This window comes from Chaetodon auriga, chromosome 16 (genome assembly GCF_051107435.1).
Source record: "Chaetodon auriga isolate fChaAug3 chromosome 16, fChaAug3.hap1, whole genome shotgun sequence".
NCBI classification, from domain to species: Eukaryota; Metazoa; Chordata; class Actinopteri; order Chaetodontiformes; family Chaetodontidae; genus Chaetodon; species Chaetodon auriga.
The window spans coordinates 7,506,868-7,525,874 of record NC_135089.1 but is presented as its reverse complement, the minus strand read 5'-3'; the positions used below and the strand labels follow the sequence as shown (position 1 = coordinate 7,525,874).

The window sequence follows — 19,007 nt, the reverse complement described above, 5'->3', positions numbered from 1 at the left end:
TAAAGAGCCCAGTGAGATGATGGAGGTCGCCGCTCGGCCTCGTGGCTGCTGGCCCTTTAAGAGGAGCGGGAGGGGGCGCGGAGCATCTTGGCTGCGGTGTTTTTGTCTCTCTGTCAGTGAGCGCTCCTGGGCCGAGGCGGCTGAGAGGATTTCCAGAGGGCAGGTAAGAAGAGAAAATAAGTTCCCCTTCCTCTGAGTGAAAACGGTGCCCGCGTCTCTTTGTCTAACTGTGTTTTAAAGCGCTTCAGAGGAGGCGCCTTCTTGTGAATGTGACTTCTTTTGTGAAGCGTCGGTCCTGCCCATTCCCCCGGTCCTCTCTCTGCGAAGTAACGGGTCCTTTATCCTCCAAAACCGCTCCAGCTCCTGTTATACTCTTATCACTACCTGCTGTTCGCACTAATTAGGTTTCATCATTTGGCGTGAGTGTTTGTTTACCTTGAGGGGACTCTCGGAGTCTCACGGTGGCTCCTCCGGTGCCTTTTTGTTCAGAGCATCATTGACTCGCTGCACGGTGCCGAGAAGCGCCGTTAACGAAAAATCTCCATAATATCATAATAATAACAATAATAATCCCATAAGAGCGAAAAGCGGTTCTGTCAAACAGAAATGTGAGTTTGCAGTGATTATATTTCATTGGGTTTGCTTCTAATAGGATAATTGCGTAGAAAAACGGTGCGTTCTCCATACAGCATGAGTGAAATCCATCGTGTACAGTCTGTATTGTTATTTTCGCAGAGGGCTCGTGGATTTTGCCACGCGGCCTCAACTTTTGTCCTAATCGATTAAAAAACAGGAGTTTCGGTGTTGGCAGCGAGCTTCAGAATAAACCGTGTTTCTAAATATTCATCTCTGAGCCAGCAACACGTTTGGGTGTGTATGTGTGCATGTGTGTGTATGTGTCTCTCTTCATTCTCAAACTTTTCCTCACACATGATCTGTTGCTGCAATCTAACCATTTTCGGATTTCATTAAAAAAAAAACCCCGAAAAGCTCGGTGAAGACTGAAAGCTCAGGGGAGAGGGTGGGTCCGTGCATTCTGCAAGTTTTCATTACTTCCAGATGTTCATCAACTTTTCGTTGCCGCTTCTCGCCCTGAAATCTGCTCGTCTCGCCGCCTGTAGCTGGCCAGTGGTCACCGAGGGGAGCTTATATCCTCAGGAGGTGGATGAGGCCTGATGGAGTTGTGTATGCCAGCTGGACAGGAGGAGGGTAAAACAACCTAAAGCTCTATTTAACCGTATTTGTGCTTTTCAGACAATGCAAAAGCTGCGTTAATTAGTTCTTATCAGGCAAAATGCATCCATGAATGTTTTCTCCCTGGATGTCTAGTTGTTTTCTGTCAATATGGAGGATTATTTGTTTAATAATGAACTTCGTGTGTCTCATAAGTGAGGTGGACTGTCCATATTCATCAGTAAACACATCAGATGTTGTTTTGATGAAGGACATGCAGGACTCGGCAGGATGTGGGGGTGTAGTCACCAGCCTGTTACACTGCATCATACAATGCACCACTGTCCTGCTGTTGTGTAATGAGCTGCTGGCTGTATTAAATCACCTATCAGTGAATAGGCACAGATTGTGGCAGCTGCATGCCGCTCAGATGGGCTCTGTCCTATCGTTCATGTCATCACATGGGCAGGTTGGTGGTCTGTGGCTCCAGTGTTTAGTTCTCATGTGTAGTTTCCTCATAATGAAGTGAACTGGGTGGACAAAATAAGAGTTTCATCAAAAAGCGTAACCTTCATGAAGATGTGATTTATTGCAGGACTTTATTGCTTGGTTTTCCTTCTGAACAGCCAACTGTTCCTTATTGTTTCTGACATCTATGAGTGTAAAAATAGTGAAAACTGACTCTTTCTCGTTGGTCTGTGGACCCCCTGGAATCCCCCCAGAGACCCCTGGGAGTCCCCCAGACTCCGTTTTGGTAATCTCTGGTTAGGTTTGTCAGCAGCTGGAGTTTCCTTCAGCAGGTTTTTTTTTTTTTTTTTTTTTTTTTTTAACCAAGCTGGAATGCAATTGTCTCATTACAGCATTTGGACCCAGGGGTGCTGTGGTGGAATGCGGGGTTATAAACCCCATTTGCACACTGGGCCACACGCCGGGCATTTAAATGGTTTAGCGGGACTAATGAAATTACACCCTGAACCTGCATGAGACTTTCTGTCACTGTCTAGGCTCTACTGCTGATGAGCTATTCTGTACAGTTTTACAGCATGGTGAATGTCTTCTGTTAAAACAATACACAGCATTACAGATCATTTTCATCACATGAAAGTTAGCAATAGAGGGATGAATGATGTTGTTAACAGGTAACAGTTCTTTTTAATTGTATCTGCATGCGCCCTATGTAGATCAGAAAAGCAAATCTTCCTTGTTTTCCACCCTGCAAAGCAGATTATAAATATATCTTTTCCTACCACATCATTGTTTTTTGACTATTAACTCCAAAGTTCTTAGTTGTATTAGAGGTTTATTAAGTAGGGGTAAACATATGGCGCGGTCTTGCAGAAGTAGTATCAGCCTGATTTGGTCAAGACAGTGAGGGTTTATCCTCCTACTTAACCATATTGATTGGGGTAACCAGAGCAGTAATGCTTTCAGTAAACATATGGTCTGATCTGGCTTTTGAGGCACAGTCAGGGACAGTCATTCATTATCTGCTTGAATGATCTGACTTGATCTCCTGTAATACATTAATCACACAGAAAAGCAAGATGGACTTTTCTGTCCAGTAAAGCACACAGACATGCTGCAAAAGTCAGCCTTATGGACGTTTTCCTGCCCTGTTTTGTGGTCTTTATGTCCGCAGAGTCTTTTGATCAACAGCTGTGATTAAATCAGGAAGTAATTGATAAGAATCCTGAGAGGGAACCACTTTAACGACATTACCGCTGCAGTAAGATTACTTCCTCTGCTCCGTTGTGCCATCCGCTCTGTACCACAACACACCGCGACCTGAGCTTTTAACCCCGACACTGCTCTGACCGCCTCCCCACCTCCCGTCTTACTGCCGTCTGGACTTCGTCTTCCTCCCCTCCAGACCCCACAGTTTCCTCAAAACAGTGCAGCGTTCTGGCCTCTCTACGCGGCATCATCCCCACCTCCACAACTGCACAGGAATTTTCTCCCTCTTTTTTTTGGTCTTTTTTACCCGGTGCCGCTCCTTGCTGCTCAGCCCCACCCTTGCTCAGTTTCCTGTTGGAGGTCGGCACAATGACCAATAGCAGACTGGCGGGTGTTTACTCTGCTCCTGTTCTAGGAGTAATGGGAGCTGGCCAGCCCCTCCCCTTGGCCGTGCTCGAGCCAGCACCAGACTGCTCAGCCCAGCGCCGTCTGCTCCTCCATACCACCACTCCTTAATGCAAAAAACAGGTCTTTTTGTGAAAGGGCACAGTCCTGGAGGGGAGGTCCCACTGGGGTTATGATTTCACTGTCCTGAGTTTAAAGCCCAAATTAGTCAAAAACCACACGTCCACCAGCAGCATGAGAGCGCACTGTGTTTCCATGTTGATATGAGATCATCTGGCCTCGTTACGCATGGTGACGACCCTGTCTGTCAAGCAGTGACGTACGTCGTTCAGCCACTTTCTGCTTGGTGACAAACGGCTGTTGTTGCCTCTGCGTTTAGGACTCTTTCGCTGTTCAGGGAAGAGATTTGTTATATTTTTTCCTGATTTATTATTCATTCAGGACCAGTTGGCTGAATGAAGCCATCTGTGCTGCCGAGTGAGGAGGAGGACAAAGAAGTCTTAGTAGATAGGCCATGTCTCCTGTTGTGATCTTTATGTAACATTTAAAACTCCTCAGCTTGTCTATATTCAGGTCTCTGCGGCCTGTTGCTCTAAGAGGAAAAACCTCTGAGCAACAATCAGCTTTTTTTAGTTCGACAAAGTGCAGCTTCTCGCAGGGATTCTCTATTGTCTGCCTATTTTTAGGAGTGGAATGCACAAATGATGGTAATCTTCTAGGCGGAGCCATTTAAGATTATGAGGAAAGGTCCTTTGAAACTTTATATACTCATTGTGAGGAGCTCTTGTGACCTTCTGTGTGATCATTCTGATGTCCTCCCTGCGTTAACAGCAGCAGACGACGTTCTGGTGTTAGCAGCAGGATTTGCTGTGATTCATACTGATGGAGGCCAAGTCTGAGCACAGTCATGGTCTTCTCATTCGAGAAGTTTCCATCTAAAACTCTCAGCAGCATTTCTTTTTTCTCCCCCTCCCTCCTCTTGCAGTTGTGCCTTTCTTTCTTCACATTCTCTCTCTTTCTCTCCCACCCTCCCTCACATACTGTACTGCTCTCCCAATGCTTTCTCTCTTTCTTACCCCTGTTCCTTTTTTTCCGTCTCGTTTACGCTCTCCTCCTCCTTGTTACTCTTTCTCCTGGGCTGGGAGGAAGTGACTGAGTTGTTTCTGGATCCTTCGGGAATAGAAAGATGGAGCTCCCTTTCCTGTAACCCTTTCTTCATCAGACCTCAGACTGTTGCAACATGCTGTCTCTGTCTTGCCACACCAATTAGTGTGGTATGACAAGAGTGGCGCATCCACTGGCAAAGCAGTGATCATCCGAGAGCCTTTCTGTGCTGGAAAAGTTCACTTGTTTTCATACTGCTGCTGCTTATTGTAGCGATGATGAATCATAATTTTATCATCACACATTCAGATTTATCATCAAGAAGACAGACAAATTAGAAACAGCTACATCAGTTGGTTTGCATATCATTGGTGCCCTTACCTGAATAAATCAGCTTAAAAGCTACAGCTGTGTTTGTTGAACTGTGGGAGTCTTCGGGCCTCGGTCAGTGCTGGTGTGCTGGGGGATCTGTGTGTTTTCATCTGTGCTGTGTGGGAGTCTGTGGGAGTCAAAGTTGTCTCCTATAAAGTTTGCTATTTGTCTTACACAAGTATTTGCCATCTGCCCCAACACAGGGTTATAACTAAATGCCCCACATCATTCACTGTCTTTAGTCCCGTCCTTTGAGAGTAGTTTTTGGCTGATTGATGCAATCAGGTAGCATTCATAATGCTGTGTTTTCTTACGCAATTAGCAGCACAGATAACTCAAAATAAAGAGCCTCTGGCACTTCTAGCTCTAGATATCAATTACTCTGTCCCGCTCCTGTGTATTTCCAGTGTCTGTCAGTGTGTGGGTCCATAACAGCACTTCATCAACTGTTTGTTTGTTTTGAGGTAAATTTCCTTGCCACACACTCATACACACACTGTTTCTCTCTCTCTCTCTCTCTCTCTCTCTCTCTCTCTCTCTGAGATGCCCCTCCTTGCTTTATATTAGAACCAGCTGTGGAACTAGAAGCTGAATGAATGGCTCTTTGTGATTTGGCTGTCGTTCCAGTCTAAAAGGTCTGTTTCTCCCCCTACCCCTCCACCCTCTGTGGTATTGGCATGACAACAATACGAAACAATGGTCCGAACAACAGCATGTCTTGTTATGATATTACGCAAAGGTCACCCACCAGTGTTTTTTGGGCTGCGAGACCCTCCGACAAAATGTCGACCATGCTGACACGGCAGCCTGAGCAGCTGGAGCCAAAGTATGAGAATCAGCAGACACGGTCATGCAGCTTATCTGGAGGACACGCACGCAGTAGTTACAGCGCACGGTTCAAGTCTGTGTTGTCCATGAAGGGAAGGCATTATAAGGCTCATGAAATCAGTCTGGCTTGAAGTCTTCAAAGGTGATCTGTGCAGATGACTGCTGTTCCCACAAGACCTGGAGGGCGTGTGTGTGTACCCGTGGATTTGGGAGTGTTAGTCACAGAGGCAAGAAAACAGAAAACATTACCCAATCACATGGCAGGGAGGCTCCCAGCCTTGAATTGATTAGAGAAACTTGAATAGGAGTGAGGAATGGGGTGGGGGGACAGTGTTTCTAGAAAACTGTGAGAGCAGCTATGTGTGGATCAGGCTTCACCCATGCGGCACTGCAAGGAGGTCAGAGAGTGATTGGCATTTCATGGGGGTATATTGTTCACATCCGGCGTGTTAGTCAGAACCACTGGAATGTTTTTCTTTGGCTTTGCAACCTGTGTTTACAGTCTTGTGGGGGGCGACTCTTTTGCAACCTGTCATAAGTCTGTTTTTATCTCCGTGTCAACAGAGCTACACACCTTTTAATGGAGTTTTAATGACGTCCCCTGATGACTACTTGTCTAGATGCCTCCTTTTATTTTCACGTGATTTACATTTTTCTGGACTACAGAATGCTGCAGTCAAAAGCCGTGACCGCCAAAGTTCAAGTTTCCTTTATTCTTCTTTCCCGCAGGCGCTGACTATAAGAGTGCAAGAAAAGGAAGGGAGAGCGAGGAGCCTGGGGAGAGAGATCCCATCCTTGCAGCGCAAGCAGCTGGTATGAAGCGGAAAATAAATCCCTCTTTTCCTAATTCACAAACCATTCCCGAGCTTGAGCAGAATAGTAAGTCACCAAAGGCTGAGAGAGTCAGTAAGGCAGTGGAAAAATCCATAAAGATCTTCTCTGGTGGCGGGAAGATTGGTATTTCTGACTTAGCAATGCTGAGGTCTAATCCTTTGTAATGGCAATAATAATAAGGGGACTCAATGAATGGAAGCAATGAGTTTGATAAACTTGGGAGAGCTGACCTCGAAATGAAGCCTGGCATTTTGAATTGCTCTTCAGGGTGGTCTCAATCCTCTGATACACTGTGGAGACAAGGATCTATACACATGCTGTAAATCAAGTCCAGTTTTTAATCCTCCAGATTTTAGAATGCAAGAATTCAGCTGTGAATGGATCAACCTGAAGCTGCCTTGCATATACAGAAACAAAGGTTTTGCACTGGTGGCAGCGAGAGGCCAGAGAAGCTTCAGTGTAATGCAGTTATTCTCGTGACATCTTACAGGACATACCACAGACATGTAATTTGTGCTGGATGACCTGCATCTTACGTCCCGAGGGTTGTCTTAATCTTAATAGCAGGGAATGGAGGGAGGAGACCAGGCGATGTTAACATCCGTTCGTATGGTATGCAGCCGAATGTGGAGGTAGGGGGGTGTAATGGGGGCAAGGCATTTGTCCTGGAAGGAGCCGGCAAGGGAAAGTCGTCTGAAGAATGGTAGTGTGGCACTGGGGAAGGGCGCACACTGGTTTCTGTTCAGATGTCATCTCAAAGGAACTCTGTTTGAGAGTCGAGAGAGAGGGAGGAAGGTCAGCCGCTCCACCCCAGCCACACACACACACACACACACACAGGGGCCGTATGCACACACATGTTAATACATCTGAAACAACCAATGAGCCACTGTTGGAGAAGCAGATGCAGAGAAGTGTAAAGTTTTAATGTCCCCAAGGGCCAATTTGGCTTTCAGACAGAAGTCAATTGTAAATACAACAATATCAATGTAATAAAAAATGGCGGTCCATACACAAATAAGCACAAGCCAGTGTAACTGTTGATTGTCACCTCTCAACAAAATCCACAGGGAGATCAGTGGAATAATAATGAATAATGATATATATTGCACAAGTACAAAGTGCTTTACAGAACAAGATAAAACAGCCAGGAAAAGACTGTAACTAAAAACATAGAACACAAGTCCTGATAAAGCAGGTCATAATAAAAACACGTAAAATAACAGTGATAGGAGAGTGATAGACACTAGACAATCAACATTTACTATAAAAAGGCTTCCTGTAAAAGTAAGAATGAAAAGATAAACGAGAAAGAAAGGAAACGGGGCAACTGTGTCACATCCACATCTGGCCAGATCACATTTGTTTAAAAAGCTAATAGCTGAAGTAATAAAAGACCTTATGTTTGTTGCACCTTTAGGGAGATAAATTTCTCAGCCTTGATGGAAGCAAATTAAACTCACAATATAAAGGGTCCTAAGATTAACAGAGCTTTCTGCGTGGCTATGACTTGATACAAGTGGCAAAGATCGCATCAATTTGAACTTTATGGCACACTTTCACAATTTTTCCCAACAGGTTTTTGTTTTTCACACTGAGGTTACCAAAGCAGCACATCATAGCTAGATCACGTGGAGGCCTGGGGGCGTTTTCAGGGCGTGATGTGGGACGAATGCCACCCGCAACAGCAATAGGAGGGAGGCATTTAAAAGGGAGAATAATCTGAGTTTGTGTGCAAAGATATGATCTGTGGGAATAGAAAGCCACGTTGTGGGATTCAAAGAGGAATCAAGTGGACGGTGTCAGCAGTCTCGTGTGCTGGGCTGGGACGTTTGGTCGCTAAACTGCAGATTCTAATTATATCTCATCAACTGTCCCCTGTCAGCGCTGTCCTCCGCCCTCCTGTACACGTACCCTCACACTCAGTTTCTCACACACACACACACTTTCTCTCAACCACTCCCCGGCTCTCTGTCCTGCTCTTACTTTCTCACACATGCAGTCGTGCCCTCCGCAACATGCAGCTTATAATCAATCTGAGTCTGACTCCACACTAAAGATAAAAGGACACTCAAAACATGTGATGAAATTACTCTAAATCAGTTAAAGCAATTTTAACTGGGATAAAATATTATTACTTACTTAGATATTTTTCAGCTCTCTTCAGTGCTCCCTGTCGTATTATTTCTCTTCACATCTAACATAGCAAAGTCTTAAAATTGACATGAGCAACATCTGATAAATTTCTCAACTGTACACTAAATTATAGCCCGCTAAGTGTTTCTGGCCTGTAAATTTAAGCGTGTAATCTTTTCTACAGTGGAGTGAGGGCTACTTTTAATTCTGTCAGTGTTAAAATGAGTCTGTATGGGCATGTACAGGGTTTTTCCAAGCCTCATAATGTGTGGCAATCTCGGTATGAGAGGGTGATGAAGGGGCACAGATAAGGGGGGTCGCACCAAGACATTAAACTGACTACAGGACTTCAAAAATACCAAGTCAAGTTAGTCAGTGTTTCCAAGTGCCCTACTTTTCACAAACGAGCAAGCACTGTCTAGGGTCATAAGATAGCGAGAGAGGGAGAGAGAGAGAGAGAGAGAGAGAGCTCGACTTAGAGCTGAAAAAATAGAAAACCAGCCTTAAAGTGAAGTGAACTGAATATGCCCTAAAAAACAAAAGGGAGGTTTTCCAGTCCAGACTTCTGATCTTAGCTCCTCAAAGTACTATAACGATGTTCGACCAGCTAATGCTGTGGATGGCTTAAACATTACATCCCCGGTTCCCACAAAGTGATGACCTAGAAAGTTAATCTTTCCCAAGCAGACACAAACTCAGAGGCAACACCGATTGAAGGCTCTATCTCATTGCTGGCGTGGCTCTGTGGGAGGAAAAAGCCCTTTTTTTTCTGTTTATAAAGAGTCAAAATGCATTACCTCTGGTATGAAAAATGCATTGAAGTTCTCAGCTATTCACTACTTTTTGTGTTGAAGTAATGAGCAAGTGAATGTGGAGGGAATGAGAGAGACAGTGACTAGCTGAAACCTCCTGATCGTCAGCTGATGTTGAACCGGGGGAGAAAGCACCAGAAACTCACGGAAAGAGGAAAAATAGAGAAGAAAGAGGACGAGGGAGATGTGGAGGAATAAGTGAGGAAGAGAAAGAGGGAGAGGGTGTCTGTAAACCCTAAATTGAGAGGCGAACTTAGTGTGCATAGATGATTCCTAATAAGGCTGTAACGGCAGTCTCAAACCTCTGTCCTGGAATTAGCTGCCAGGAAACTTTCCCCTGTAACTCCTCTTTGCTGAATGCTAAGAACAGAAACAAACACAATCGACTGTGACCCAGTGTGCTCCGAAAAATGAACGGATAAAATTAGAAAGGGACGCAGAAGGGTGAAGCAGTGAAAGAAACAGTAAAACTATTTCTGACCATCACACAAGTACAACAATGCATTTAAAAAGAGCAGTTATTTATTGCTGGAATGGAAACTATGGAGTCCTCATATCTATGTAATCAACTTATTAGATGTCCTTATAGGAAATGACTTCATCTTCCACAATCATGTATTATTGCATTAACTCCTGTCTTCTTCTTACTGTCAGAAAAGGAATATATTTGAGATGCTCGCTTTTAAATCCAACCCATTTCTGCCTCTCCACAGGTGACAGTTAGTGGGTGACTGTTTGAATAGCCGCCACAAGCTCATTATGGCTCAGGTGCTGCATATGGACCCCGGCTTCCCAGGTGCAATTTCTATTTATTTTTCAGTAATGTAGCTCTTTGTAATAATGATGTAATTTTAAGATAATTCATTATTTTTGTTAGGATTTAAACTCTCAGACAGCTTCTAAGTAATGTCTCATTTGCACCGCCAGGACCCTTTACAAGGTCAGGCTGTCATGACTGTGCCATTCCACTTTGTACCTAATTTGGTGATTGTTTCATAAATACACAGTAGCCCAACGTTAATACTATTTTCTAAAGTCTGAGCCCAAGATTAGACGCAGATTTCCGTTTGTTTAAAGTTGATTTCCTTCCCCCTCAGGGAAACTCAACCCGCCTGCTCCCCCTTCCCTGCACGGCAAAGAGCAGGAGGCGCCCTACTCAGTGGAGACCCCCTATGGCTACCGTCTGGACCTAGACTTCCTCAAATATGTTAACGACATAGAGAAAGGAAACACAATCAAGAAGGTGCCTATCCAACGCCGGCCACGGTATGGCTCCCTGCCCCGTGGCTATGGCTATGCCGGTTCTTGGTGGACCTCCACAGAGTCTCTGTGCTCCAACACCAGCATGGACAGCAGGCACTCCTCCTTCTCCTACTGTGCCCCAGGCTACCACACGTCACAGAGGCCCAACTTCAGCACTGCCCGGGTGGAGAAGACCCTGTTGGATGCACGAAGAAAGCTGGAGGAGGAGAAAGAGGGGCGCAGATTCTCCAACCTGGGCAGCATGCACAGCAGTGTAGCAGGCTCCAACACCTCTCTCAGCAGTGCACACAGCTTCAACCGAGCCCATGGTGGAAGTGGGTCCTTTACCCCCATGAGTTCTGGCCTGTCCACTCCAGTGACCCCAACACCAGCCCACCTACAGCATGTCAGGGAGCAGATGGCTGCAGCCCTCAGGAAAATAAGGGAGCTCGAAGAGCAGGTGAAGACCATCCCTGTGCTGCAGGTCAAAATTTCTGTGCTGCAGGAGGAGAAACGGCAGCTCAGCGTCCAGCTGAAGAGCCAGAAGTTCCTGGGCCATACTCTTGGTTTCGGCCGAGGTCGTTCCAGAGGAGAGCTTTACATCGACATCCCTGAAGAGGAAGTGAGCAATGGAGCTAAGAGCAGCAACAAGCCAGCAGGGCCACTGTCTCCCACCACACCTGAGGGCTCCAAGCAAGACTCAGGGTGTGAGATTGAGGACACAGTGATTGTGGGTGGAGCGAGACCAGATGCAAAGCGTGAAGTACGGACTATCGGAGTGGGACCAGAGGACTTGAGGGGCAGTCGTCAGGTGGGAGTCGGGGTTCGGGAGGAGGATTTGGGGCTGCTGCCAGAGACAGAGGCTCTTAAGAACCAAGTAGGTCAGCTTGAGGGCCAGCTAAAGAGGACAATGCAGGAGCTGCAGGCTGCACAGCAGCAGGTTGTAGCAGTCCAAAACACCCCTCAAGCTGAGCATCCAGTTATGGCTACCAGCATGGGCTGGCAGGAGCCACAAGGCTGCAGCCTGCACACCCTAGTCAGCTTCACTCAGATGCCCCAACAGAGGGAACAGAGAACTGTGGGAATCCAGGTGTATACACTGGAGCAGCCTACTGTGGTGGAGGTGGGCACTCTATTGCGAGCAGAGACCTGCAGGTCTCCAGCCCTGCAGTCAGCTGGTGGAGTCGTGCAGGGCCACCACAGAGGACCAGCTGAAGGTCTGAATTCTGTTGTATGACCAAGCACACTGTATTACCTTTGCCTGGACAATTTAGTGCAGACCAATTTAACAGCCCTTTGTGAAGCATATAATGGTCAATATTTGTACACTTCTCAATTTAAAGACTAATACAGCACTAGTACTAACTACAGCCTGAAGGCATAGCTGAATCAGCACCTGTCTTACATTAAAACTTAAGATTCTAAAACAGAATGTATTGCATTGCCAATGTATTGAATTGCGTTATATTGCACAAGTGTAAATTCACAACTCAAGAAACATGGAGTCTCCTTTCTGTCTCACAGATGCTCCACTTGAGTTGCCGATTGCAGTCAGCTCCAAGCAGGTGCGCGATGTCCTTAAGAGCGAGCTATCTACTTCGGTACCTGTAGCTACTCCTGTCATCGCTGTCGGCACCTCTAGTAATCAGATTGGTTTGGTGCATTCTAAAGAAGCAGAGACACACCTCCATACGTCCACAGAGGTTGTCCAGTCACAAGAAGGTCCTCAGACAGGTAACTGGATTGAGCAAGACAACCATCGACCATCATTTATCTTGGTCCAACCACATTATATTCCTGCCCTATGTATGATCATATGGTATCTCTTTCAGCCTCATCTCCACAGTCTTCTCTGAGGTCCATCATGAAGCGGAAAGCAGAAGGTGAACCAGGATCCCCCTCCACAAAGAAAAACCTACAGTTCATTGGAGTAAATGGAGGGTAAGTGTTAGGCTTTGCAGACCACTAGTGAGTGATTTTCATGCAAATTTTTGCAAATATTTGGAGCTGTTAGATGGTGAAATGTGTTCTTGCCTTCCAGCTATGAGTCCACATCATCAGATGATAGCAGCAGCGAGAGCTCAGATGAGGGCAGTGACTCCAGCGAATATCATGAAGCCAGAGAAAAACTACCGGAGTCAACAGTCCAGCACCAGCAAATAACCCACAGCAAGGTTTCCCAGCCCCCAGATAGCAACATTGTACCTCAACAGACTGCCAACAAACCAGCAGCCATCACTCCAGACTCACAGCAGAGTCCCAACCAGTCTGCAAATGTAGACACAAAACTGCCAGCCCCCCACTCACCAGCGACAGACACTGTTGTGCAAAACTGTGCCTCACAGCCACCAGCTTCCTACTCCACTCAAACTCCTCCGTGTCCAGCAAACGATTCTGCCTCTAAAGAGACCGTCAGTCCAGTCACAGTCACCCAGGAGATCACCTCCACATCATCAAGCACTGAATCCGCTCCTGAGCAAAGCTCCATAAAGTCCTCAGCTACCTGTTCTTCATCGCTGTGTGTCACTCAAACCACTGAGATTTCCAAACAGCAGCACACCGTCCAGACAGAAACAACCATCCTCTCCAGCCAGTCAGACTTACAGCCAGCAGCTGAAAGCGTCACGAATGACGCTGCCACAGCATCTGCCAAACAAGTCAGGTAAATGATATATGAAACACACTGATATAGTGGTAACTATCAAGCTTGTGTAAGTATCAGTGACTGATACCGTCTCCTTGTTTGTCCCAGACTGGAGCTGAGTGACAGCCTGATGTCAGCTCTTCATACCCTGCAGAAAGCCCTGGGGGAACCCAATGCCTTCAGCCAACAAGGAGCAGTAGGTGTTCATTTAGTTCACTTGATAGAGAAAAATCCACTCAGCATCAGTACTGCTTCCCAGGAAGTCCAGGAGTGTCCTGTTTTGAAAGCCATCACACTGACAACACTAAGCAGAAGCACGATCAAGCGGAAACAAAAATCAAAAATTGGTTTATCTAAAATGCAGACTCAAACATTTTCAGAACATCGTGACCTCTGTCCTGAATAGCAGGTTATAGGTTTCTTGCAATATAAGTTGTGCATTGCAGCTAGAAAAAAAATGCTGAAAATTTGGCTCTCGACCCAATTTTCTTTCAGTTTATTTCAGCATTTCTGCAAGAAGAGCAAAGTAAATATTTCCTGTGTATTTCTTTAGACATTTAGTTTCCATTGAACCCTTTTCTCATTTTTTTTATTTGTTCGGTCTCCCTGCCTGTGAGCTGAGCATTTCTCCGACAGTCTGTCAGGTGTGTTCGTGTCTCTAATCGCCCTCATTGTGTCTGATCTCAGAGGGCAGCCTACACCACTGTGCTGCAGGAGTGGCTCCGCGTGTCCTGTCACAAAGCAGCAGACATGGCTGTAGTCAAGGCCTATATGAGCACCTTCGCCTCCATCTCCCCTCAGCTGCTGGAGTTTGTGATCAACATGGCGGATGGCAACGGGAATACAGCGCTTCACTACACTGTCTCCCACTCCAACTTCCCCGTGGTGAAACTGCTGCTGGACACCGGTGAGCTGTTTGTCTGTGTATATGTGTGTGCATGAGTTTGGGTGTGTGAGTGACACAGTAATTCATAAGTTAAGGATATTAATTTGAAATCACACATGTAAAAGGTCAACTTTTAAAAGTCAGATGTTTAAGTGTTTTCCTGTTCTTAAAAGATTCTCATTTCCAACATGTTTTACATCCCTGTCATTGCTTGTGCTGCTGTTGTTGTTGCTTGTCACACTGATTGCCCTCCATACCTGACAGGCCTGTGTAATGCTGACAAGCAGAACAAGGCTGGCTACACGGCCATCATGCTGACAGCTCTGGCTGCCTTCCACTCTGACAGCGACCTTCAAACCGTCCTGCAGCTGCTGCGCACAGGGGACGTCAATGCCAAGGCCAGCCAGGTGCGCCCTCTACTGCTCATTAGGTTTTACTGCACCTCCACACACAATGAAACCCATGTCAGACCTTCTCCTACATTTGTCTTTCAATACTCTGCTCACTAACGTGTCTGATGGCCCCGTAGAGTATGTCACCAGGTGTACGCTGCAGCATGTAAACAAATGCAGTCTGAATTCGATCCACGTGTTTAAAGATTTTGAATAATGCGTGTTTGTAGGCCGGTCAGACGGCGCTGATGCTGGCAGTCAGTCACGGTCGTGGAGACATGGTGAAGGCACTGCTTTCCTGCGGAGCACAGGTCAACATCCGTGATGACGACGGCTCCACGGCGCTCATGTGTGCCTGCGAACACGGTCATGTGGACATTGTGCGTCAGCTACTGTCTGTGCCGGGCTGTGATGCAACTCTCACCGATAATGTAAGCATATATTTCCCTTCTGTCCTCCTTTCCATCTCTCTTTTATTTTGACAAATCCTCCAGAAACTCATCATCTCACCATCATCCTCTCATTTCTTACAGGACGGCAGCACAGCTCTGTCCATTGCCCTGGAGGCCAGCCAGAACGACATTGCTGTGCTTCTGTATGCTCACCTCAACTTTTCCAAGCCTCCTTCTCCTGTGAGTGCTTTGATACAGTGCTAACACACACTAACTCATAAGGGCCTTATTTGCGGTGAGAAGTGGAGTTTTTCCACAAATCTCTCATAGACAAAGAAGATATTGGCCACTGATTTGTCCACTTGCAGCTGCCTCAATAAGGCACAGTTTAATGCATTTCTTAAATTGTTTTCGAAAGTAAGCAGAGGGCTATCTGGGAAATGTAGGAAACCACTAACTGATCTGCAGCTTTTCATTTGCTTGTTTTCCTTCTAAACCCAAATCTACATTCATATGCAATAAAAATGTCACCTGTATATTATCAGGTACTATATCTGCAGTATATTCAACTTACGATGTAAGTAGCTGCACCTCCAAATCACACTAACAACTTTTTTTTTTTTAACCTCATCTAGGTCTCACCAAAGTCTCCTCTGTTGGGTTCCTCTCCTCCTGCTGGCGAAACAAAATAAAACCTTCTCTTTCTGCCGGTGACAGCAACTCTCCAGCCCATCAACAGCAACTACTCATATCACGGAGTGATTTTTTTTTTTTTTTCTGTGTAATTAAGAGAAACAATGAGTTTGTGTGTGTTTGTTTTCACCCTCCATAATTTAAGTACATTATAATATGCAGAAAATTACGTGCCAGCTTGCACCATTGTTAACCACTGCTTTCTTTACACAGTGGTGGTTACAAACATGCATTTTTTGTGTGGTACAGTCTGAACAGCTTAACATTCAGTGGTTTGTATACATCAGTCCAGTCTTGCAACAATCCAGCTGTCAGCCCTGTTTTTAGCGGCACTTACAAGTCAAAACAGTTCACTAAATTACATTATACAGTTAATTGTTATACACTTCTTGTTTTATTCTGTACAAATCTCATAGTAGTTGCTTTATAGAGTGATGTGTTTTCATTGTAATGTGTACAATAGCTCTTACACAGTAGCATCATAATGTGTGTGACCATCACAGCCATTTGGAATAACGAAAGCCACCCCTCTCATGGATAAGTGTCCTTGCATCAACTAGCTCATTGGTGCTACGCAAATTGAATTGAGAAAACACCACTTCAACAGAATATCAATATTTATACACAAAATTTATTTACTCTAGAGTATTTTTGATACTGATTTTTTTTATTCTGACTTAATTCAGGACCTTCCAGGATCAAGGTTTTTATTTCCCAGGCAGTGGTTAATTTATTAACCAGTGGACAAAATTTAATTTTATGTGCCGACCACATTTCCCAAAATGAACCCAAAGATATGTCTCTCCTGTCAGCTCTGTGACACTGTATATTAAGGTGATAATATTGACACAGACATCAGTGTGAAGGAAGAAAGATCAGTCAGCATTACTGTCTGAAGGCTACGGTACTATGGTCTTTGTATTTTTATACACGTGAAGGTATTTTGGATGGTTGTAAGGAAAGATTGGAGTGTATCCGTGTTTGTAATATTCTGTGCTTATAAGATTTAATAAGACTTTGTTGAGAAATGAGTGGAAGTGCGGGTGACACCACCTCCGCTGTGGTCATGCCGGTAAGATTTGTCAGTGAACCAGAACGTGACTGATTGGGGTCTTTAAAGGATGTGTCATGTAAGATGTGAATATCTAAATAATATATGTCAATATAAACTGGTAGTTATTTTGCCTAAAATCAAATTCCTTGAACAAAAGTGCATAGGCTATTGATGTCAAAATTTCTGTTACTTTTTAAAGATTTTTTCACAATTTTCATATTCACTTTTAAGGAACTGAATTTTTATAAAGTTTCCAGTTTTTAATTTAAGTATCTATCTTTTTATACATTTAGAATTTTTAAGCTCACACCTGCTTTATGTAATCGCACAGCTCTTTAGTTTATGTTTTATGAAGGTTTATGTAAAATTCTAGATTGTGTTTCTCAGTTAATTAATAAATTTGGACCACACTGTTTGTATTGCGTTCATTTGAAGTTACTTTTGTTGCCGTCAGTGATGTAAAACAAGGGAACAACAGTTTGCTCTTGCCAGTGTGCTAAATCATAGTAAGCGCAAATAAAGCCATGTTGCTTGTGGTAACAATGAGCCTCTTAGTGGAGAAAGCATGGATTTAAAGACTCTTTTTGTAATATTTGTTTTGTATTTTCACAGACTTGAAGTCAATAAATCCATCTCTCTTATATTGATAGTGCTTGGAGGAAGTAGTCCACTAGAGGGTATTCCAACACAAACAGCTCAGTAAATTCAGTCTGTATCATACTCGCGGTGAAAAATAACACAGAGTACTGTTTACTTATTTGAAGGTATTCGGTAGTTGTATTATTCCTAAGATATAGCATGAATACTAATATAGTATACATGAAGTAACATATGAAACATGGATGTCCCTCTCTGAGGATATATGTAACAGTATGTATGCATGCTGTAGCTGTATCTGGAGGGCCAGGATGCTGCAGTGCGAGTGTAAAACATCCTCCCTCCTCTGTGAAAAGCTACAGAGGAATATGATGGTAGAGAGTATCCTGATTGTCTTCAGGGGAACAAACCCAGGGGAAACTGCTTCAGGGTGAGCCTTAGGTTGCCTATGCAAATGTTCTATATGATGCTCCATGTAGTGCACATACATATAATGTTACTGCTCAAGCTGTTCTGCATGCTGTGTAGCATGACAGTGCATACATGCACTGGGCAGGAAACATCCTCTTCATTCATCTAAGGGAAAACATCCAGAGTGACGTAACCTGGACTTTAAGAACTATGAGCACCTTTCGGCATAAATGCAGGGATTGTATTGAAACAGCAAGTTGCAGAGTCATTTGGCAGAAATCAGTGCCATGCAACAGAGCTCTTATAAAATATAAAGAAATATCTTAACTGGAGCCTGATCACGTGGCTTTTATACTTAGAAGCATGGCAAATACCACTGTGGCGTCCCCAGCTACATCAAAGCTCCGTTAATGGATGTTCACAAACTCGTCACGCAAACCAGGTTGACAGAAGATGTAGGCGAGATGTAGGTTTCAACCATGCCTCAAGTCCGTTTCTTGACCACCAGCAGAAAGAGAGCACCATATACACTAGGCATGAATTGGGGTTCAGGCCTATTCATTACACACCAGGAGGCAGACCATGAGAAAGAAGGAGCTTCCACACATTAAACTGGGCCATTTCTGGGTGGGCCAGTGGTGACTGTGACCTCTCACCTGATCACTTCAGGTTTCCATGTGGAGTTGCTGTGGCTGGTCGTGTCTGGTATATTGACAAAGAAGAAGCAGAGTGGTCTGATTTTATGAAGTGAAAGTTCTACTCACTGTGTTTATGCAATATTATTATATATATATAGATATTTTTTGATCTGAAACAACCACGAATTAGACAGCTGTGTGCAGTCCTTTAAAACAGCAAAACATAGCAAGTCTGCACAGGTCGCAATCTCAAAGAAAAACACACGTCATGGCACCAGCTGTTTTCCTCAGACAGCTGCTTGTCTTTGGGAGGAGCCTGAAAGATAACATGCAAGGTAAGCAATGCCTTGTTTGTTATATTTGAAATAATGTAGCATTTTAGAGGATACAGCCAGTCAGAAATTGGCTGTTTTTAATTCCACAAAAGCGAAAAGATCCACTTATTTCAGCTTTGACTTTCAAGCAGGCACACTTCCTCAGTGACCTGTCCACTCAACCTTTGTTGTGTGACAGTGTGTCCCCAAGGGTTAAATGACGGATTACTTCTTACTTACACAGAGAATAAAGCTGAAGTAACAGCTTTATTTTCTTCTCAAGTGAAGTAAGTGAAAAGGGATAGGACTATGCATGAAAATGTGGCCTTATTAAGCTCTAGACTCTATTGTCTGAATCCAGAGGCCTTAAGCAGTTACTCTGCTCATTTGGTTATTACTGACTGTC

General features: G+C 44.6%; 1 protein-coding gene across 1 annotated transcript; it reads left to right on the top strand.

Annotated features, from left to right (window-relative positions):
* Positions 1 to 89: 89 nt before the first annotated feature.
* On the top strand, positions 90 to 17,199 carry kank2 (KN motif and ankyrin repeat domains 2). The gene is made up of 13 exons (XM_076752390.1): positions 90 to 163; positions 6,286 to 6,369; positions 10,052 to 10,134; positions 10,436 to 11,797; positions 12,105 to 12,314; positions 12,413 to 12,521; positions 12,622 to 13,242; positions 13,333 to 13,420; positions 13,912 to 14,131; positions 14,375 to 14,517; positions 14,733 to 14,933; positions 15,036 to 15,134; positions 15,530 to 17,199. The coding sequence occupies exons 3-13, from the start codon at positions 10,098 to 10,100 to the stop codon at positions 15,584 to 15,586; spliced, it is 3,147 nt and encodes a 1,048-aa protein (XP_076608505.1). The 5' UTR covers positions 90 to 163; positions 6,286 to 6,369; positions 10,052 to 10,097; the 3' UTR covers positions 15,587 to 17,199.
* Positions 17,200 to 19,007: the final 1,808 nt, after the last annotated feature.

Excerpts from the sequence above, each read along its gene's own strand:
- kank2 (XM_076752390.1), top strand. The coding sequence starts at position 10,098 with ATGGCTCAGGTGCTGCATATGGACCCCGGCTTCCCAG. Across the intron at positions 12,315-12,412 it reads ACAAGAAGGTCCTCAGACAG|CCTCATCTCCACAGTCTTCT; the intron begins GTAACTGGATTG and ends TATCTCTTTCAG. Across the intron at positions 13,243-13,332 it reads GCATCTGCCAAACAAGTCAG|ACTGGAGCTGAGTGACAGCC; the intron begins GTAAATGATATA and ends TGTTTGTCCCAG.